Here is a 23,891-nt window from a genome sequence, read left to right as displayed (position 1 = left end):
AGTCTCCTTAAGGGCAGCAGAAACAACCTCAAGACCAATCCATTGGGAACCACAGAAAGCTCTTGCTTTTGCTCACGCTCTTTTCTGTGAATGATTTTTATGATCTCATTGGGTCAGAATTTCCTCAGCAAAGGCATCATCTAAAGCGCCAGGAAATGCATTTTTGAGTGCAAATTCCCACAAAAGTAATCAATTTTAATCTTGTATATTCAAACACCCCCTTGTTTTCAAGGACTTTCAAGGACACAATTAAATGGGGACAATCTGCCAAATAACTGGATTGCCAAAGTGAAAAATTTTCTAATTCACAAAACTTTTGCCCCCTAAAAAATTGTAGCTTAGACTTTTTGGTGGGAAATGTGGGTAGAAAGATAAAAAGGCAAAGCAGTGACAAATTACAAACAGTACCATAGTTTTAGTACAATGCATGAAGTGCACAAGAGAGGTCTTAGATATGATAAGGCAAGTCAGCAAACACTTATGAATTGTCTGCCGCATGCAAGGCACTGTGCTAAGGGCTGGGGATACAAAGAAAGACAAAAAGATAGCCCTGGCACTGCTCTCTACAATAAGAGAATGCAAGGAAATGGGAGGATTTAGGATGAGAGATGAGTTCTTCTGGACACAGTGAGTTTAAGATGTCTACTGGACTTCAGTTCATGATGTCTAAAAGGCAATTACTGGAAGACAGGCAGAGGTATTAGGGCAAGACTGGGAGATTTGAAAATCCTCAGCATCGAGTCAAATGAGCAAGACCAACACTATATGATAATCAATTCTGATGGACGTGGCCCTCCTCAACAATGAGATGAACCAAATCAGTTCCAATAGAGCAGTAATGAATGGAACCAGCTACACCCAGCGAAAGAACTCTGGGAGATAACTATGAACCATTACATAGAATTCCCAATCCCTCTATTTTTGTCCACCTGCATTTTTTATTTCCTTCACAGACTAATTGTACACCATTTCAAAGTCCACTTCTTTTTGTACAGCAAAATAACTGTATAGATAAGTATACATATATTGTACTTAACTTACACTTTAACATATTTAACATGTATTGGTCAACCTGCCATCTGGGGGAGGGGATGGGAGAAGGAGGGAAAAAGTTGGAACTAAAGGTATTGCAATTATCAATGCTGAAAAATTACCCATGCATATATCTTGTAAATAAAATGCTATAATTAAAAAAAAAAAAGAAAGAAAGAAAGAAAGAAAATCCTCAACATCAAGATCAAGAGAAGCTGAACATAAGAGAAAAGGGCTTAGGATAAAACCCGGAGGAACATCAATGGTTCAAGGGCATGAGCTGGAGGAGGCTCCACGAAGAATATAAAACTTTTTGGCAAGAACAAGCCTACCAACTGGAAATTTCAGCAGAAACTTAGGAAGACTGCTTAGTTAAACCCTGGAATAGGGGGAGGAATTCAAAGATCCACTCTTAAGAATTGAAATGGATGTCAATGATCACTGAGACAAGCATGTAACTAGAAAGAATTCTCTCAGCCATATACCTTACAAGAAATCAACTAACAAGTCTTCTTCTGAAAACTGTCAGGGTTCCGAGAGGTGATGGGAATCCCTAATTTCTTGGGAATTCAACTTGGGGACAAATCCAATTATTAGGGAGATTGTCCCAACATGGAGCTGAAATTTATCTCCTTTTAACTTCCACCATAACTATTAGTTGTTCTTTCTGGAATTAATACCTGTTCCAGGGATTAATATCTGCTGTCATATCAGCACTCCCTAAATCTTTTCTTCTCCAAGCTAGAGATCCTTGGAGACTCCAGCTGATCCTTATAAGGCAAGAATTCAAGGTCTTTCTCTAGCCCAACTGTCCTCCTCTGAATGTCTTCTCATTCACCAATTTCCTTCCTAAAATTTGATGAATAGAATTGAACCACAGCAGGTGGAACTCTCACCTCCTTGTTCTTGGACATGAGGCCTCCATAGACCCATTACCCTTCCTGATTGCTTGAATCATTTTGAATTGGTTATTCCATTCAGAACAAAGACAGAGGGGCAAGAAAACATGGAGTCTAGTAGAAGGAATATTGACTCTGTCAGGTTTCTCCTTGGATGCCATCTGTGTGACCATTTAAACCCCACAGGCTTCAATTTTATTGTCTATACCAAATAACTCTCTAAGTGTCCTCCAACCTGAGACCTTTGAACATGGGATGACTGAAATCTTGAACTTGTCATGCTGGCAGACTTTCACATGTACATATTCCAACAGATGGCTGTGTTTCTAACTATAGACTTGGGAGAGAAACTGAGGCCAGAAATGAAATAACCAGTTATGAAGAAAAAGAACTTCTTATAACTAAAAGAAAATGTGGGCCACAGGACCATGCCCAACACATTGTCATCAGTCAAGCTTCTGGCTTGTTTTTCCTTCATGTGGTTGCCAAATCAACAAAGTGGATTATTATTACTTCCACTGCCAAATAAGACCCCCAAATCATATAACAAGCTCAATATTTTAAAGGTTTGGGAATTTGTTTATATTATCTGTAAATTTTTTCAAACTTCCACCTAATTTTGGCTATGTCAAAATGATCTACAATATTAATGTCTTATTCAACAAAGATAAATGTTCCTTTCATTCCCTGAACAATTCCAAGGAGAATAAATGGATAGTACAGCATTGGCTATTGTACTGATATTGTCAGGAACTGGGTTTTTTCAGTAACTTCACCCCTTTAGGCAAAATACTTTATAGAATGCCAGGAGGGCTGCCGAGTGTCCATGCACACACCATAGAACAGCCTAACAGCTTCCTCCTGTGTTAACAAAGGGGTTTGCCTTTGCCACAAGCTAGAGAAATGACCTTCAACAAGTAATTCTGCCTCTCTGTCCTTTCACCCTCCTCAGTAGGGACATGAAAACCTTAGTTCCTAACTTAGGGTCCTTGGTCTTTTTTTTTTAAGTATTGTGATAGTATAATTCAATATATAATGAGTTTTCCTTGGAATTTTCTTTATTTTTTGCATTAAAATCACTAGTGTGAGATGGGCTCTCTAGACTTTCATAAGCTGCTAAGAAATCCATAACAAAAATAAACTCAAGATCCCTGAACAGGACCATCCTCAAAGAACCCTTCCATCTTGAGCAAGTCAAGATTTTACAAAAAAGAACAATCAGATCCTATTCCCGTCTCCTTAATAAGATATTTGAAGAGTTTATCACACATTTCTTCTGAAGAAAAGAAAAATTATCACAAATCGTCTTGAGGTAATAACATCTGAAATTTTCAAAAACAAACACAATACACATGTGCATGCACACTGTACAAAAGTACATATATAAGTATATAAATGTACACATTCATACATCTGTACATGTGCATGCGCATATATTTAATGACTAAGAAACAAAAATTATTTCCACTAAGATCTCCTTTTCCTTTTATGTTTGCTATTCAGAGACTGCAAAATTTAGACATCTCCCTCCCCCTCGCTTCCCCAACTCTATTTTGAAGGAAGTGATTTGAGGTTAATGAAGAAGCTAATTTCTAAGCTGTATTAATTATGGCAATACTGTGTGGTTCAAGTTCAATGATTCTGAGTTAACCTCACTTTGGTAACAAAGCTCAAAACAAAACAAAATATCCAAGTCACGCAGGTTTGAGCAGCATCCTTTGGGACAGGCCCCAACTTGGTCTCAGGCCACAGATCTCAAGGGAAATGTTTCATTCAGTCGGAGCTCCCGTTTTGTACACATAATAAAACTTAAACTAGTCAAAGCTTCTCTACTTTTGAGATTTTCTGACTGGATGGTTTTACAGCTTATTTCAGGCCCCATCACATTATCGTATTCTATCCAGGACCCAGAATGGAAGTAACAACATGTGGTAGAATAACAGTATTTCTGAAATAGTTCCGAGAGATTGACCAACTTGGCCAAGATCACATAAGAAATCCAACATCAATACTGGAATTGAAATCCAAGACCTCTGCATCTGAGATTCCTATCATAGATCTGAGGATCTGTGAGCTCGTTTTTTTTTATTTTTATTTTAAATATTTTTGACAACTGAATTTTAACATCACTAGTCTCCTCTGTATTTTGTCAAATGCATTTAAAAAACATGATTCTGTTGTTCTTCACCAGACAGCTGAAAGAGTCCATAATACTTTAAAAAAAAAAAAAAAGAAAAAGAAAAAAAAGAAAGAATTTGAGTTCTATCAATAGAGACCTCAACACTCCCAAGAGCAGGCAGAACTAGGTGATTTCACCTAACTGAGACATCTTTAGCCAAATAAATACACATTCAATACAAGGTAGGTAATGTTAATTTGTGGTTTTCTAAATTAATCTGCCTCCCCCAGGGATCTGAGGCATTTGAATTTGACAAAGCTGGGGTACACAATGAAGCCTCCACCCTGCAGGTGCTTCCCCCAGCTGCTAAATTGTTTAGATCACCTTGATCAACTGTTCCTAATTAAAACTCTTGGGGGAGAAGCCAGAATTAACAAAAAGGGCCTAGACACCATACTTAGAGGAAATCTCCCATCCTATATCCAAGGCCCAGAATTCTGATGAGTTACAATCTGTTGCTCTACTCTGGACCCCTATTCCCTTCCATTACCACCATATGGCCAATGCTATAGTTTCCCAACACAATGAATGAACCAATGATCAAATAAACAAGCAAAACAAACAAAAACAAAAACAAAAAACAGAGAGCTGGACTACACAGAGGACTTTAAGGCAGATAAAGACATCTGACAAACTTAAAATCATGTCTAAACTTCACAATTACCATGTGAGGGCAGAGCTGCAAGAATGATTGTCCCCATTCTACAAATGGGGAAACTGAGGCTCAAAGAGGCCAAATACTTTGCTCATGGCCACACAGGAGCGAACGAGAGATTATAGACAAAGTACTTTTTGCAAATATTAAAGTGCTATACACTCTAGCTACTATGTGTTACTACTGTTGTTCTTAGAGTTAACAAGAGTTCTTAGAAGTAGGATTTAAACCTAGGTTTCCCTGATCTGCCAAGCTAAGTGTTCTTTTCACTCTCTATTGCCTCTCTAAATTCTGCAAAGAGTTCCTACCTTGGAGCAGCAGTGCTTTTTACATGCATATGATAAACCTGATACAATTTCAAGATGTAGGATAATTAATTCATTGCATCCTGGATTTAGAACAGGTAAGGCCCTTGGAAATCATCTAGTACAATCTCCTGTATTTTACAGATAAGGAAACTGAGGAAGCCTGGAGAGATAAAATGATGTTCCTTGCCAACAGTCACAAAGAGTCCAAACTTAAATCTAGGAATCCAATGCCCTTGACATCGGGAAGTCCTAATATAACTACACAGCTGAGTGTTTAAGTACAGAAAGTGCTTGAGAATAGGTACACAGATTAAGAATCCCACGCCAACACACACAGAGTGCTGTCCCAAAGTGTTCCTTGAAGCAGACTTGTGGTGACCCATTTTATTTTCTTCTTCAGAGCTGATAAGATCTTGCAATGGACAGATGTGTGGCTGGGCCTCCTAATATTCCAACCGAGAAGCACCGAAGGCCTCCTTCGTCCATACAAATGTCCAGACTCACCCACAGCAACGACCTTCTCCAATTCTCCCCCTCTTTCTGCACTAAGGCCAGTCTCAGAACTGACACTGTTTTTAGCAGACAGCAAATAAGAAAATGGTGACCCAAGATTTTCCAAGCAGCACATCCATGAACACACGGCTGATTCTATGCACATCTCTCTAAGTCCAGGGCCTGTGTATATACCATGACATCAGAAAGGGAAAATGAGCCAAGTTTAGATCTCCATCTGGGACAAATAACGTCCAGCCACACTATGACTTCTTTTGTTTATATACATGAGGGAAACATGTCTTGGTGGTAAGTTAACTCACTCTTAAGATTTATTTCCCAAGGCCTCCAAAACATTATTCTGCCTCTTGAAGGAACTCTGTGCATCCAGTTCTCTTTACAAAGGTATGCATAAGTGATTTTTAACAGAGCACATGATTTTGAAACATATAATTAACAACTAAGCAGAGGTAGAAACCTAAGGAGCTCTTGATCAATTTACAACAAAGAAAATTGGGAAATCACTTTCACATATGGGGTGTGGTGCCATGGTCCACTGTGCAAATACTGTACTGTGAGTAATAATCTAAAGGTCTCTTATTCTTTATCCTAGAAATGAAAGCCAGAGGGCCTTGGCACAGTTAGCAACAGCCCAGGAGGGCAGGTAGTTCTATTGATACACTGGTGGTTTTGTGATCTCACTGATAATGAGGATTCCTTCCAATACTGGATCTCATAAACAGGCTTCCATGATGTGCCTTTCACAAGACCCTCCATTTTCTGACTCTGGGTATTTACACTGGCTGCCTCCTTCCTCAAAATGTTCTTCCTCTCTTCATGGTCTCCCAGCTTTCCTCAAATCTCAATGGAAATCTCACCTGCTGCAGGTGTCCTTCCTGGAACTCACTCTGTGATCACCACCAGTTTATCATGTAGGCATCTTGTATACACACGGTATTTGGCAGGCTATTTCCTCCACCGGAATGTGAGCTCCTTCAGGGAAAGCACTGATTTGTCTCTTTCTCATCTGCTTTTGCCAAGGCTTAGCACATAGTGGGTACTTAATAAAGGCTTACTAAACCTATCTGCTTTGGCTAGACTATAATCAATTCTATGTATCCCTTTTCTGTGCAAATCAGTCCATATTCTCTTGTATCCTCCTTCATAGGAGAGTCTCTAAACACAATGGTGGTCTTCTCATTCTATTCTTTTGTCTCCTCCTTCACAGGTGAATCTCTAAACACAATGGTGGTAGGGCTGAATGTTCACTTTAATTCTTTGGCACCAGTAGTATTCTTTGACTTGTCTGATTTCAGGGAGAATTATCCAAAGGGAAAAGCTTGGAAGTCATTAAAAAGCACTCTATGTTTTTCCAAAAACTACCTATTCATTTTTTTAAAGAGGAAAAAACAGGTTTAAAAAACTGACAAATGTAAAGGTGTGAGTGTTTCATGATTTTAAGGATACCTCAGAAGGAAGTGTTTATAAGATGTTGTGACCAAATAAAAAAATAAAAAATCCACGACCCTTCAGCCATCCTGAAGTCGAGTCTATACAAATAGATTTGGACTGAGTCTTCAAATAACATACAGGTCACACCCATTGACAACCACTTATAAAATCTAGTATAAAAATAGATTATCTTTATTCTATATGTTACCTATAGGAATGAATGTATGTGTGAATGTCTAGGGAAGGAAATTCCTTAAGAAAAGGGACTTTCTCACTTTTCCCTATATTCCCAATCTGTATTCCCAGTACTTAGAATGAATTTATTAAATACATTTTCATTGATATTTATTAAACACCTACTATGTGCATGATACTTTGCAAATGTCATCCCATTTCATCCTCAATTACCCTATGAAGTAGATGCTATTATCTCCATTTTACAGTTGGGGAAACTGATGCAGAGAGATTAAGTGAACTGCCCAGGGTCACAGAGTGTCTGAGGCTAGATTTGAAGTGAGATTTTCCTGACTCTGTGGCCAGCACTCTATTCACTGCACCAACTAGCTGATTTTACTATTTAATGATATAATTAATTTGTAACAATTTATTTATTTATGTGTTTACATGTATGTGTAGATGCACATTGCTTTATTGCCAATTACTTAACATGAAACAGTCATCAACTTAAATATTAAAACTTAAATTGCAAAAAAAAAAAAATTAAATTTTCAAAATCCAGTAGACTATTAGATAATCTACAATATTTCTACTCTCGAATATAAGTTCTACTACTTTTCCTGTCTTTCAGGTGGGAAAGGTCTAGCTGAGATTCCCTGTCTTCCCAGTCTTTCCCCTATCATTCCCCCTTATGGACTCTGGCCCACTTTTTGGTCCCATCCCATCTCCATACTCTTGCTCAGGTGGTTCCCTATCTTTATCTTTAGGATAACTTGCTACCTCACCACAATCTCTTGAAAGCCCCGGCTCCTTTCAAGGATTGGTGCAGATGACATCTCCTATGCAAGATCTCTGCCAACCCCACTAGTTCTTAATGTTCTCCTAGCACCAACACCAAAACATTTTGCGCATTTATCTTGCTTTGTTTTGATTTTACTTATCTATCTATTAATCTTTCTAATAAAATGAAAGCAGTTTGATTTTTTTTTTTTTGTCTTAAAGCACCAGTGTTTCTGTAGGTACTTGTTGAATGGACCTGAATGTTAAGTTGGAAAACATTCAAACATAGCCTCACGACAGATTATTACAACAGAAAGTGCATCGATATCTCAGTGTTTACTGCCTGTGTGATCCTGGACAAGTAACTAAAATCCCCTAGGCTTAGTTCTCCCATCTGCAAACTGATAAGCAAGACAGTGGAGCAGAGCGAGATGTTGTCAAGGAAATGACCACAGAATAGCTCCAATGTGCTGTTGAAGGCCCAGCCAGGTAAAAAGGAAGAGGTTCATTACCAGACATTGCCAGGTCAATGAGAAATCTGGGGACCCACAGAACAGAAAGCACACAAAATGGTCCTCAGTATCATTTATCAGCCATTTTTATTTCTGTTAATCTCTTAGAGGGAGCTAGATAACACAGTGCACAGAGTGATAATCTGGGAGTCAGGGAAGAGTGAATGTAAATGTGGCCTCAGACATATCTATTTATGTGACCCTGAACAAATCACTTAATTCTGTTTGCCTCAGTTTCCTCAGCTGTCAAATGAGCGGAGGAAGGAAATGGCAAACAACTCCAGTATTTTTGTCAAGAAAACACCATATAGGGTCACAAAGACATGATTGAAAAACAACTGAATAACAATATAATGGCATAAAAGGGAATGGGATACATAAAAATTTTAGATTAGCTACAAAGTTAATTCTTTATATCTGACCTTCAATGACTGAGTTGATAAATATCTAGAAAAATTCAAATTCATAATGACATCCATTTTATAAGTTAAATAAGGAAAAAAAAGAGCATGAGGCTACATGGAATTATGAATAAACTTTCTCCTCAGAGAAGCAAATAAAGGACTTTGCATTCAAATCCCACCTCAGAAGCTTATTCAGTGTGTAGCCACAAGTAAATCAATTAATCTCCGAGTCTCAACTTCTTCATCTGTTCACTGAGGTAGTTGTAGCAGATAGCACCCATTCCAATGTTCATTCCAATTCTAGATCTGTGATAATATGGCATGGGCGAATTCATGAACCCTGTGGCAACAAAAACATGCTTTCCTAGGATACTCAGAGATGGCGCCATGCAGGTCTCCCGCCAAAGAAAAGCAAATGGACCACCAGGAAGATGACTAGAGCTTATATGTCAGCACCACTACAGAACATGAAATAGGAGAAAAATTCCATGGCAAAGTAGCCAAGAAAATCCATGACTTCAACGTGTTAGTGGGTACAGGGAGATGGTAACAACTTGTGGAAAATGTGGTTCAGGATTGAAGGAGATTCAATGTGAGCAAACCCATCAGAAGTTCCAAGTGGATGCATCACGGCGTCTCTATCCCAAGGCTGGAATGCACTACAAGTGGTAGGCACCAAACACCATAATGAAAAATGAAATGCTGGCTACCAAGAAGCAGCCATTTCACAATCACTGGTGTCTATGCGGGTGCACAGGCACGTAGAGTCAGACTTGTTCCTGGCGAAAGGCAAAATGAAAACCAAAGATGAGGAGAATCAAGATCAGAAGGCAACAGTTACAACAGTGGAAACAACCTGTTGAAACAAGCTGCGATGGAAAACAGTTGCCACAACAAGGAGGCCAAAGAGTCCAGAAACCACAGCTGTCAGCCAACTCTCACTTGCCATTAAAGATACATGGTAGCCAAAGAAACACTGGTTTGGGGTATGAGCTCATCTGCAAACTATCATGAAAGAGAATCAAACAAGACCACGAAGACTGCTATGAGAAGAAAACTGTAAATAAGAGGGCATTGGGCTTAGGACAGAAAGACCCCGAGTTCAAATGTACCTCAGATACTTAACTAAGTGACTTTAAATTTTGTGTGTCAGTTTCCTCATCAGTAAAATGGGTTATTTTGGTCCCTAAGGTCCCCTCCAGCTTTAAACCTTTGATCTATGAAGGACACGATGGTATAGCAGACAGAGCACTTGACTTGTTTAAACCCGGGTTTAAATTGCACCACTTGCATTTATTAAATGTGTGACCTTAAGATAAGTGATTTCACTTCTTTGAAGCTCAGCTGACACTGCAGGAAAGGGATACAATACTTGAGCTGCCCACCCAATACTGGTTTTGAGTAAAACACTTAAAAGAGGAGAGCATGATACTCTATATCAATGTGAGCTATTATGAGCAACACCTTGAAAATCATTGAGGAAAAAAGGTAGCCTGAAGAAATTTCAATTATATCATCCACAAATCAGGATGAGCCTGCTCAGTCAAATGATGTGCTTTCTAGTTCCCTCCTCCCAATACAACACAAGCTGCTTTTTCTAGGAATTCTTAGGGTTTGGCATATAAAAAGCAACCAGAAAAAGCTTATTGCGTTGAATTGCAATAAACTGAATTGCCACATTCAATTTAGATGCTATCAAAATTAAATAAAAGTAAAAAATTCATTTGTGTCCTCACTGCTGTTTTCCAGAATTTTCCATCTCTATTATCCTATTTGATGTAGGCAGGACAGAGCTTCAGTGTTTATCCACTGGACTTTGCCAAACTGTCTCCCAGGAGTTAATTAGAGTTCTTGAGAATGTGAGTTAACAATTGAAAATCTCACTATAAGCCTGATATACTATGAAGTACAATTTTGATATTAGGAAAGAGTCCAGTCCACAGTTCACTGTCACTATAGGTTACCAGCAAATTATTTGCAAAACAGGAGCATTTGGCAAAACGATTTGCTGAATTTGGCTTCTCATTTACCCTAATAACTGATCTGCTGGAAGAGTGAGTGATTAAAGGGAACACAGCATGATAAATGAGGCAGTCAATGAATTTTAGCTTATTTCTACACCTCATTACCACTTTTTAAAAATTGATTTTATTTTTAATTTATGGAAAATAAGCATGTCCATAACATAGTATAACAAAAAAGATGATTGCACGTGAAACTACTAATCTATTATATATAGCTTGCCATTCCTTTTAAATATATAATACAGTTATCATGTAAATTTTTTTCCCCTCATTACCTCTTAACAGAAGATCAGGCCTCAGATAAAGAAGCCAATCAATCAGCACTTATTTATCAAATGACTACTGTGCCCTACCCCCTCTTTAAGTTACAGAAAATATTCACAAACTAATTGGGGGAGGGGAGTACAAAGGCAAGTGGGATTGGTGGGCAGGAGGGAATTTAAAAAAAAGACTTGGATTGAAGGTGACTAGTGAGTTTTGAAGAAAATCAGAGATTCTAAATAAAGAGAAGTGGGAAGGGATTACATTCTGGTCCTGGAAGACAGACTCACTTTCGCCATGAAGCTAGTGACCTCACTGCCAAAAATGATCTCTTTTCTGTCTTTGCCCCAATGAAATGGAAGCTTCTTGAGGGCAAACAGTTTCATTTTTGTCTATCCACAGAGGTCTGGGATACAATAGGGACTTAATAAATAGTCACTGACCAAATTAAGTGACTGCACTTGAATAAGTTAACTTCAACATTTAAAACATTATGACTTCTCTATCACTAAGTCTCCATCAGGATTTTTCCTTTGTCTCTTTGTTCCCATTTTTTTATTCTTATATGTTCATAGTTTATACACATTCTGTTTGTCTCATTCTTTTCACTTTACCTTTTTTTGTTCTTTGAAAGCTTCTTTATATGCCTAATGCTTGTAGTATATCACAGCATTTCTTAAATTAGTGGGCCAAAATGTATTTTAAAAATTTTCTACTGCTGGATATTCGTATTAATTTCAGTCTTTTGCAAATTACATATGATGCTATGAAAAACTTCAAAAAAGTAGCTTTCCTAAGTTATTGATGATATTTTCTGGGTGAGGTTCCCAATAACAGGATTATTTAGGCAAAGGTATAATTATTATTATTTTGTAACTTGCTGCTCTTTGCCAGATGGCTCAATTAAAAGACTATAATTACAGTCCTAGTGAATGGTGTAAATAATTCTCTATAACCCCATCAACAATGAGTTGTATTCCTTTTAACAATTTTTTGCCAAATTGCTGGGTATATGATGGTTTTCACTTTTTATTTGCATTTTTGATTACTAATAAAATTGAGTCTTTTTGTCAAATAATTACTAACAACCCGTGTTTTCATTTCAGAAAACTGTCTATATATTTTCGAGTCCTATTTTTTTTTTATCCAAACCTTTACCTTTTTTTTTTTTTGGGGGGGGGGGGAAGAATACTAATTTCTATAAGCCATAAGTCAATTTAGCTAAAGAGGCTCCAATTATTTGATATTTGAAAAATCTCATCTGTGCCACTGATAGTTCATTTATATTTTTTCCCAATAATAAACACAAAAATGCATTGTGAATTCAATAGGTAAATGGGTACTCCATATATTAATCAAAAAGTCTAAGTTCTCTAGCATAGAGCCATGATCATTTACACACCTAAAGTGCCCATTTTAACTGGAGTCCTAGCCCCAAAATATGGTATTTTCTTTTCCCCTAACATTTTCTTCTTCTGTCAATTGAATTCCTATGATTTGAAAGATAGTATTTGAATATGGCATTTGATTAGGGCTAACTTTGGCTGATTACATTCTCAAGTATCTCTTGACTCAAGCAGTTGAGTAATCATAATTACAAACTGTAGTGGAAACCATATGTAATGGTGTGTTAAAAAAAAAAAAAAAAAAAAGAACAACTACTTGTCTTTTCCTTTATGAGTTAAAGAGATATTTGGATAAATTGTGCGAAGAGCATGCTAGTCTAGGTTGACTGACAAAAGAAGATGAAGGCTAACTTGTCTCAGTAAAGACCCTCATCCCTAAAAAAAAAAAAAAAAAAAAATAACACCAAACCAAATTAAGACTTCAGGGAGATTAAGAATTCTGATCATCTCCATCCACTATTAGCTAATCAGAGTTGCTACAAAAAAAGGGGGCTAGGCAAAGTTATCCATTCAACTGCTAAATGAATTTTGAAGAAGGTGACAATGAACTGAAGTCCAAAAGCAGTGACCCTATGGAAGACACTCCTAAATCAGGACAAAAGACCAAAGAAATAACGAACATACCACTCATAAGGATGTGATCAAAGGTGTTAAATAGCAGCAAAACTCTGGTCAAATGATAATAGCTGACAATTTACTCAGTGCTTTTAAAAAAAAAAATATGCACTTTTAAGTCTGTATCTTTCAAATTAGCAAGATAGTATTGAGATTGATAAAATAATAACAAAATTCATTTAGAAAAGTTAGATGGAGCTTTCAAGTCTTCAAAGTAATATATAGTTCTGTGTGTATGTGCACGTGTACTGTGCACAGTTAGCACTTTCATCCCTGAGAACAACCGACTGGTAAGGTTGGACCTATAGGATACAGTATAATAGATTTTGAACTGGAAGGATTTCCTTGTCCAGGGTCACACAGCACAAGCCATCCTGATGTCAAGCCCAGCATGGCACTACAACAAACCAGTTTTTACCAATGAGGAGATTATACACATCACAATGATAGATAACTAGCCCATGATCACACAGCTACTAAGAGACAAGATTTGAATCCAGTTGCAACCCTCAATCCACTCCCTCAAGTTGTGTCTCCATTTAATCATCTAGACATGTCTCCAAGAAGTTTTCATTCTATTGGAACAAAGGCAAAGAGGTATGATATGAGGGCTTTCAGCCTCCATCCCTCCCTTTCATTTTTAAATCTAATGTCTTTCAGCTTAAGCTTACAGTCTCAATACTTAGCATAATGCCTGGCATATAGTAAGTATTTAATAAATGCTTGTTGATTGTGTATACAGATGACTAAGTAGAGAAAAAAGTAAATAGATATATATAGTAAAGATAAAGTAATTCAGGGAGGAGAAGGCAGTGATAAAGGAAGGGAACTATCAAGGAAAGATCACTGAATCATACCAAACTGTTAATCAGAAGGAAAAAAAAAAAAAAAGGAAGATTAGATCAACTCTTACAATTAAAAGGGAAATGGTCAGAAAAGGGCAATTCAGCAAGGGAGGGTGGGATAACGGCTATTCTTGGCACCCTTGATAACAGTTTCCTCTGAGTTCCACTACACCTACAGATACTCCAACCAGATAGAAAGGAACAGTTTACACAGACATGATGGTGATGAGAGAACCAGACTGGAAAATCTGGGCAATGGCCCTCAATCTCACTTAGTTAAACATTTCCAAGGGTATGGAAAGATCTCATCCCAGGCTCCATCTTCCTTTGGGTCATTTCCATGATGACCTGGCTCTCTGTCTGCCTCTCTGGCTTTTCCAGCTGCCCATGAAATCAGTCTGCTTCCATCAGCCAACCCTAACCCTCGTCATGCTATTTAGAGACTGGTTAGTCACCAGGTCACCAAGTCCTGGAGATGGGAGGAACCTTCACAAGTATCCAGTCCAACCTACCCCCAGGAGAAGGAGAAAGGGGATTCTGAACCCTTATTCTATAGATAAGAAGACATCTGAGAAGAAAAGAATTTGCATAAGGTGACATAGCCAATTAGAGTGCCCTACAAGATGGGGAACAATGATTCCCAGGCTTAATCTCATGGAGCTGCTTGTACTGAGAAAGGTGCTTCATCACTTTTACTTTTCTGCTAACCTAAACCCTCTCTCCTTCAAGCCAGGCTGATCTTCTCATGGATGACAGGGAACATCCGGTGTTTTCATCCCCTCCCCTATTCTCTCTCTCCACATCATCTACACCTTTCTTTCACACCTTCACCTATTCTGATTCTACCCATTATTCAAGACTCAGTGTAGAAAATTATTAACTTACATCCACAGAGAGTTGCTGATTAACTACTTTTAGTCCTGTGAGAATATCACTAACAATAGAAGCCAGGGTAAAATGATCAATCAACCAACAACCGGTAAGCAACCATTATGTGTCCCATGTTGTACTAAACTTTAGATAAAGAAAGAAAGGTAAAAATAGATCTTATCTCATTCTAATGGGAGACAATGCAAAGATTACTCTGTGTGTGTGGATATGTATGTGGTGTGTGCAAAAATACCAGTGGTAGGTGAGTGTGTATTGTAGCAATAATAGTAGAAGTAGCAGCAGCACAAAAGTAATCTCAAAAGAGAACATACTGGGGGGGGGGGCGGGGGGGGGGGATATGTTTGTGTGTGTGTATGCACAAAATAAATATAAAATATACCCAGGATGGTTGGGTTTCAGCTTTGTGTGATTTTTTTCTCATATTTGTTTTGGTTGAGGGTAGACCATTGCTAAAAATTGGAGGGCCAAGGAAAATTTGATGTAGAAAGTGATACCTGACCTGGTCCTTGAATACAGGTAAAGCTTTCAAGATGATGGACAATATTCCAATCATGGTGAATAATCTATTTACAAAGGAGGAAGGTAGGACACTGTATAGTGAGGGCTGTAGACATCTTTAGTTTAATCAATTCTGGTGTAGCTAATTCTTTTGTTCCCCAAATTAACTGCTAATTGTTGTATTTTAAATATTCCATGATGTGCTAAGGGGTCCCATGATAACATGGAAGAGCTAATGCCAAAGAAATGAGCTTTTCAATGCATTATAAGATGACCAAATGTGTCCACAATTATGTTTCTTATAATCTTTGGGTACCTAAATAAAATCAACCCCACCACCTCTTTAAAAAGAACCAAATGAGCTTTTGAAATATATGAACACAGATAACAATTTCCCCAGTGATTGAATGGCATTGGGTATAATAATATGCATATAGAGACATACAGAAATTCAGGGGGAAGCTTAGCCCTGGCTTTATTTTTTCAAAATAACCTAAGAACTAAGGGAGTTCAGAGCACTTTAGGAATCCAAGTGTATTGAGCTGTAGAGGGCTGGGATGGCTGGGAGAAAGAAGGGATTATTATCGAGCAGAGAAACCCAAGTACTTTCTTTCTTTAGAAAACAAAAGCACAAAAATAAAGCTATGGCAAGTGAGTTCTTCTCCATCCCCACAGCAGACGAGGCTGTTTGTCCATGATGACTAAAAGGAAAAGTTCTTTATTCATATATAGGATGATATTTTTTAAAGGAAGCATCCTTTCCCCCCTCCTATCTCTATAAAAATGACAGAGCCCAAACTTACTATGACTCTAGATAATGAAAATTAAACACTGTCCTTTGACTGCAAAGAACGCCAACAGACCTAAGCATGCTGCCAAGAACTCTTTCTAATCAGATCCAGATTCCTTCAAGACAGCAAAGAAGAGGGGCCAGACAAGGGAAGTCTGAGGATTCGAGAACATCCCGAAGACCCTAGCTCTTCATTTACCCCAAATTGAGCTGACTTCTCTTGTCCCTTGCACAGCTGAAAGGGATTAAAGACTTGGTAAACACTCTTCTAGGTAGATTATTTGTGGTGGGGGGTGGCCCAACAGCTGCCTGACCCCCCAGGCATTCTCCCCAATTGGCAGCTCCCAAGGCCTGCAATCTCCATCAGTAAAATCATGGATGTGGGTTAAGACATCATGGCTCCAAAGGCCCTTTAAAAAACTTTTCAAAGGGACTAATATCGGCAGGAACAGCTCACAGAGCCAGTGATGAGAGTCCTGGCCTTGGAGGCAAAATGGACTTGACTCTAGTGGTAAATGGCCAAGGGGGCCTGGGTAAGTGGATTCAGCTCCATGGGCTTGTGCTTCCTCATCTGCAGCCCTGATGGGCTTTAAAGTTAAGTTAGTGGGCATAAGTTTACCTAATTAGAGAGCTGACAGCTTGAAATGCAGAGGAGAGAGCTGTGCAGGAGTGGGGACACTGGAAGAAAATAAGACTACCTATGAAAGGCAGTCAAGCTCTTTAGTGGAAGGGAGGCTGGCACTGGACACTTGGCCTTCAAAGGCTATAGGTCTAAAACTTAGAGTCAAGTCACACAACCTGTGTAGGCAAATGTGGGCAAAAAGCCCATTTTCTCATCTGTAGAATGGGATTAATAATAGCACCTACCTTCCAGAATTGTTATGAGAATCAAATGAGACATTTGTAAATAACCTGGCACATAATAAATGTTCTTAAAATGTCAACTACTATTAGTCATGATTAAAAACTAGAAAGAACTTTCAATGCAATTTACTGTAATTCTGCCTCTCTTCACAGTTGGGAATCTGAAGCCATTTTCCCTGACACCAAATTTAAGGAAACAGTAAGATGAGGTTCTGAAGCCAAGTTCCTTGAACCCAAATTTGAGGAAATTCCAGCACATCTAAAACTGAGGCACTGAACTGTAGTAGGGTAAGGAAAAGAAAATTTCAGGGCATTGAACAATTCTAATTCTGCCTATGGTCTTGATTATCATCCATTCTTTGAAAAGTATTTCACTCCATCAGTGTAGCTTCAAGGAACAGAATATATGAAGAATATTCTATATTTTGTATTTGTATTTGAATATTCTGTATTTGTATATGAAGAATACAAAGAAATTCAGGGAGACTTGAATCACCGCTGGATCACAGATTTAGAGGTGGTCATTTAGTGCAATCTCATTGAACAGATGAGAAAACTAAGACTCAGAAGATTAAAAATTTGCTCAAATAAATTAAAAAAAAAAAGACTATCAGTATATCTCCATTCTATGCAAACGTGAAATTGAGAACACTGTCATTTATAAAATAAACAAGGTGACAATGTTAACCAAAGACAGAAAAAGGCTTGATAAGAAACTATACCACTGGACCACGACTTTACTGAATTTTAGGTCATCCAATTAAAAATTAACATTTATATGCATGCAGCTTGTCTGAATCTGTCAACTCTATAAACTTTGGCTGTAGGAAGAATGATGCTATTCACAATGGCTCACATGGAAATAGAGGAATATACTATGTGACTGGTCAAAAGTCTCCCCAGACCTCACACCCATCCTACTGGCAAAGTCAGACATAAAAGGAAAATGATGAATGTGGGTGGAGGTAGGAATTGGTACAGCCACAGAAAATAATTTGAAACTAGGCCCAAAAGTTACTGGTCACTGCCATCACTATACAGTTCTATTTTCTGGCTAATAGAAAAGGAATTCAAAACTCATGCTCCACACATAGATGCAATGGATATACTTCATTTTGAATGATACTTTAATCTAGAAAAGTCCCCTGACACTATGATAGTAGGAAAGGGCTATGAGAAAAAATTTTAGTAGCTTTATTAGCCATAATTTATTATATCTATTTTTAAGATGCCTACTATATACAACATTAGCCGAGGCACTGAGGAGGTAAAATTCAAAAACAGACATAGTGTCTGATCTTTCCAGAATGTTTATTCTTCAGGGGAGGAGCAGGTATCATACCTACAAGTGGAGAGAATACAATGTGGACAGTTAGGTGCTTAGAGACATCTGTCCCTTCCAAAGCAAATGATGTTTCTTTCGTCAAAAAGATCCAGAAAAATCTCAAAAAATGTTTTTATATTTTCTTTTTTCTTTCTTTTTCTTTTTTTTTTTTTTTTGAACACTGAAGCTGTGAATAGTTGCAAAAACATCCAGGAATAAATTTTATATTTATATACTATTACTAAGCAACATCCCATTTTTTTAGAATGCTGAAGAATCTAGGACCTTGCAGTTAGGGCTTGTTTTATTACTTATATTTGGATTCCCAGTACTCAGCCCAGACAACTCTAACATTGTTTGTGTCAGCCAATAGGGTCTGTTCACTCACTGCTCAGCCCTCCATATCTGGGCAACATGCACAGTGTTTGCCCTCCCTTCTTCGCTGGGCATGTTCCCTTGTGCCATCACTGAAGGTTCCTCCCTTCTGTCTACAGGTTTTCATGGCTTTTTACCTTCAGCCCAGAACTAATATTGTTAGAAAAATGTGATTGTTTCCCCCAAAGCACTGTGTGAAATTAGCAACAAAAACAGAAAAATTACAACATTGGTCTCCCTATGCCATCTCCCATCTCCCAGCTCTGAGGTGGACTCTGCTTGGGTGACTCCCCATTCATTTTGCTATAAATCATTTTCTCACCATTTAGAACCTGTGATTCTGATTTGGTAAAGCTCATTTCTCAAGTTTAGGCTTTATTTTTTCCCCATTTATTACATAAAACAAATAGCCTTTTCTGTTTGGACACATGGGTGATCAATCACACAAAACTCTGGAATATAGATTTTGTTTTAGGCTTTCCCTTTGAAAACAGAATGAGAACAGAATGTAGGCTTTTAATTCTGCTTTAATATACTTTGGTTTTACATCATCAAATTTTTTTCTATAATTTCTCCCCTTTCTCAGGGAGCTTTCCATATAGCAAAATAATTTTTTAAAAGAAAAAAAAATCTGCAAAATCAACATAATTAAAAGAATCTGACAATACAGACAATATTCCACAAAGTAGGCTTTAAAAAAATTTTTTTTTTCAATTAGTGAGCTTTAGTTTTTTTTCTCCCACAAAAATAAAAAGAAAGAAAAACTCTTTGTAAGAAATATGCACAGTCAGACAAAACAAATTCCAATAATGGCCGTGTCCAAAAATATGTGTCTCATTGTACATGTTAATCTATCATCTCTCTCTCAGAAAGTGGGTAAAATTCGTTATCATTGGTCTTTTGGAATCATGAAAGATTACTATCTTCTGAGTTTTCTAAGACTTCCAAACTTATTTATTTGTATATTGTTATCATATAAAAAATATGAATTTTTCTCCTAGTTCATTTTGTATCAGTTCGTACCATTCTTCTGAGATGTCTCTGAATCTATACCCATTATCATTTCTTATGATACAATAGTATTTCATCATGTTCATAAAGCATAAGTTATTCAACCATTCCCTAATGCAAAAACAGCTACTATAAATATTTTTGTATATAAAAGACCTTTCTTTGATCTCTTTTGAGCACAGGTTTAGCAATGAAATTAATGGATTGAAGGATATGTGCTAGTCAGTAACTTTTTGGCTATGAGTCCAACTTACTTTCCCCAATGGCTATACCAATTCCCACATCTACCACATTCATCATTCCTCCTTTTGTGTCCCAACTTTAGCAGGGGGATGGGTGTGAGTTCTGGGTAAATAATGCATTCTCCCACTTTCATGTGAACCATTGCAAATGGCATCATCCTTCCTATAATCAAATTTTATAGAGTTGACAGATATAAACAAGCTGGATGTTCATTTAAAGTTCATTAAAGAAGCTTGTTATATAAAGTGATCCTGAGGTATAGCTTTTGTAGAGATTTCTTTTGCCTTTTGTCAACTATTATATCATTTGTTTTATGGGTTTTCCCAAAGTCAAGATTGCTTAAAAAGAAGATGCACAGATAGTTTTTAATTATTATTTATTTTTTAATATAAGAAAATTTTAGCTCTCTGGGGTTGTTTTCTCATCTGTAAAGTGAGATTGCACTCAATGACTTCCAAGGCACTTCCGTGTCTAAAGAACCACAGAAAAGGGATAGGTCAATGGAAGAGATCAGCAGCATAAGTTTCCGTCAAAAGCAGCTGATAAGAGGTTAGATATATCACATGGTCCTGAAACAAAGAACATCTAATTGGCCTCAGCCAGAATTAACACACGATTCATTAGTGCCATGCTTTAGCCCCATGTGCTAACCATTAACAATCAATTTAATATATTAATACTCATTTTATTCAGTATACTTTGGCATATTTTTAAAAAGGGTTTATCTTTAAAAATCATCTCAGAAATCAACTCAGACATCTCTTGGTGCTTCAGGAAAATTGAACAGGTACATTTCAACCTGCATAAAAGAGACTAAATCTTTTTATATTAAAATCAAAGACCATTTGTTGATTCTGTTCTAAAAACTTTTACATGAAAAATAATTGAAGTTAAGCCACAAATGTATGTCCCCTAAAGATACATATTAGTACTGCCCAGTTTTTCATGATCTCATAATACAAATTCTAGCCATCCTCTCTCTCACAGCACTAACCTGCTGAGCTCCATCTCCATTTACTAGATGAGGCATCATGGCTACTTCCCCACTCAGCAATGGCGGCAGTTCCAGAGGGATTTGGTCGGTCATCATCATGGTGACGTACATTCATGGAGAGTTTTACTCAACTGGCTTCCTGCAAGAGAAAAAAAATCACCATTACTAAGACAAAGGAGAGGTTAAGAGGAAGAAATCATCCCTCAAAACTAGTGTATGTCCACAGTTCTTAGGACTGAAATGAAAGTGATCCATTCATTCAGGGATTCCCTTGCTCAGATGAGGGAATCCAGATGGAAGGATACGGCAAAGAAGGGTAAGGCCTGCATTCTTAGCCATGTCTCTCAGACCCTAACATGTTAAACAACCAAAAGTCACATACACCGAGTGCATTTCACCTACAAAATAATCACATCGGGCCTATTTGTCATGATTCCTCTGCTGCTAAAATAAGAAAGCAGACATTTGGCAAGTTAAAGGAACTACACTATGAGAATTATTATTATTTTCAAGCAGAAAAGGGCTTTCTTTAGACCCGGTGTAGTGGAAACAAATGTGCCTTATTCTTATTGATGAAAGAGTCTTCTTGCTGAACAGGAAATATGGAGACCTCATATTCCCTTCCCAAGCTTTGGAAACCAGGATAGAAAGCTGGAAGAGTCAATTCCAGGCCTGGAGATGAGGGGAAGGGAAGGAGCAGGAGATAGAGAGGGAAAAGATGGAGGGAAAAAGGAAAAGAGCTGGGGGAGAAAAGGAGAAGAAAGAAAAGCAGATAAAGGGAGGAGGAAGGAGAAAAGGAGGGAGGGGGGAGAGAGAAGATTAGAGGAAGGAAGGGAGGGAGAACAGAGCAGGGGAGTGGAGGTGGCCTTGGAGGTAGGTGGGAAGCATTCGCTGGTTATTCATTACAGTTTCATTTTTAGAAGTTAATTATTTTAAGTACCACTGAATAAAGTCCTGTCCCAACTAGGGTAAGCACGTTTTCTAATAACAAAGTCTAATAATCCAGCATTAACAGGACCGACCTGCTGTTTTATGAGACAATTACTCCATTCCTAAGTAAACCAAAGTACAAAACCCAAAGCCAATTCGCTTCTTTGCCCAGCCAAGCAGTTGGATAGAGTATTCCTAACTCTGATGTTACTGCTATCACAAATGGAAGACATATCAGAAAGAAAGCTATGAATATCACTCCTTTAATTTGTGTGCCTGGGATTCCCTCCTCGCCCCCCTTTAAAATGAGAAGCTAAGTCTTCAGGGCAGAGGCAGTTTCAGGTTTGGTGCATGGATCCTTAAGGCTGAACACAAAAGCAGACATAATCACAAGATGGTGGATCATTAATTTTACACCTGGAAAGCACCCACCCTTTCCTTTAAGAGATAAAGAGTAAATGTTTGCTCAGTTTAACTACATTTGATAATTTTCACATCATATTTTCTTCTTCTTAAAACAGGAAGAGGATTACCCTCTTTCCACAAACTTAGAGATCACAAGATAATAGAATGAATGACAAAAATCACCTAATCCACCCTCCTTATTTTATAGATAAGGACAATGAGCCCCATAGAATTAAAAATTATGTAGGGCCAAACAGGCAATAAATCAGCAGAGCCATAATATAAATCCAGCTCCCCTAATACCAAACCAATGTTTCTTTCTACTATGCCATCCTGCCTACTAGATGAGTTTGTGTGTGTGTGTGTGTGTGTGTGTGTATATAAATATATATATAAAATGTGTGTGTGTGTCTGTTTATACATAAAGGTGTTCATTTTTAATTGTTCTCCAAAAATACCCAACACTCAGAACTGATAGCTAGGCTCATAATGCATTTCATAGCACCTACAGCTTCAAACACAAAGAATCTTTTTATTGGAGTCCATGTATAAACTTTAGAGTACCATATGTGTTTATTCTTGCTGCTGACAAAAGCATCAGCAGCACGGTGGCTAGCATATAGTAGGTTTTTAATAAGTGTTCAACTGATCACATCATAACAGTCACCATAAACCAGTGGAAAAATCCCCTTTCCCCAATATACACAACATCATAGTTTTGCTAGATCTGGACATTCTAACTACAGCATAATGAAGTCTGAATAAAGAAGGCATGGCAAAGGCAAAAAGAGATGGGGGGACTGAGACTAAGCTTAGGAAATAGGGGAAATCCTGGAGTTGGCAAGTGCTAATAGTTCTACAAATCTCCAACAGTTACACTCTTAATACAACATCTAGACGGCCAAAGGTCTATCCAACATCTTAATGCATCAGTCAACGAGAGGTTCCAACCCAATTTACAAAGCGCTCTTCCCTCCCTTCAGAAATAGGCATCCACCTTGGTAATTAACTAGAAGTGGTGAGCATCATAGAACATTAGATTTGGAGAGCACACCTTTGGACTAGTCATAGTCTTCCCAACTATCAGAAATAAAGAACTACATTTGAGGTGCCTTCCAGTAATCCTGAGGATCTAGACAAGGTGATTTCCAAGATACCTTTGTGATTTCCCCAGGAAATTGGATTTCTGATACCCTATCTAGTATGTATTTTTTTCAATTACTTATCTTTGTTTTCTTTAAGTAGAATGTAAGCTTTTTGAAGACAGGGTCTGCTTTGTCTGTGGCTTTGTATCTTCACTGCCTCCAGACCTCACACACAGCAGGCATAAAGAAACCCTTGTTGAATTAAGTAAACTACTGTGATCCAACAGAAAAATGTCTTTTTACAAATACTTTTCTTTTTATCCATCTTGTTTCATGAAGTAGAAGACAACTCAAACTTGTATTTTCTCTAGGGACTGGATGGATTATCCAAACACTTGTACATGTATACTGGTTACCATAGACAACTTAAGAAAACATTC

At 37.7% G+C, this 23,891-nt stretch overlaps 1 protein-coding gene across 2 annotated transcripts in view; it reads right to left on the bottom strand.

The window, feature by feature from the left end:
* The window catches only part of FNDC3B (fibronectin type III domain containing 3B), a 362,569-nt gene that overhangs the window by 257,178 nt on the left and 81,500 nt on the right, over positions 1 to 23,891 (bottom strand). For both annotated transcript variants that reach the window (XM_031957667.1, XM_031957668.1), the window contains exon 2: positions 21,032 to 21,170. In XM_031957667.1, coding sequence (XP_031813527.1) covers positions 21,032 to 21,142 — 111 coding nt within the window. In that variant the 5' untranslated portion in view covers positions 21,143 to 21,170. The remainder of the gene's footprint in view (positions 1 to 21,031; positions 21,171 to 23,891) is intronic.

Source organism: Sarcophilus harrisii, chromosome 3 (assembly GCF_902635505.1).
Source record: "Sarcophilus harrisii chromosome 3, mSarHar1.11, whole genome shotgun sequence".
Lineage (NCBI taxonomy): Eukaryota > Metazoa > Chordata > Mammalia > Dasyuromorphia > Dasyuridae > Sarcophilus > Sarcophilus harrisii.
The sequence above is the reverse complement of the archived record's forward strand: the minus strand, read 5'-3'. Positions and strand labels throughout refer to the sequence as shown.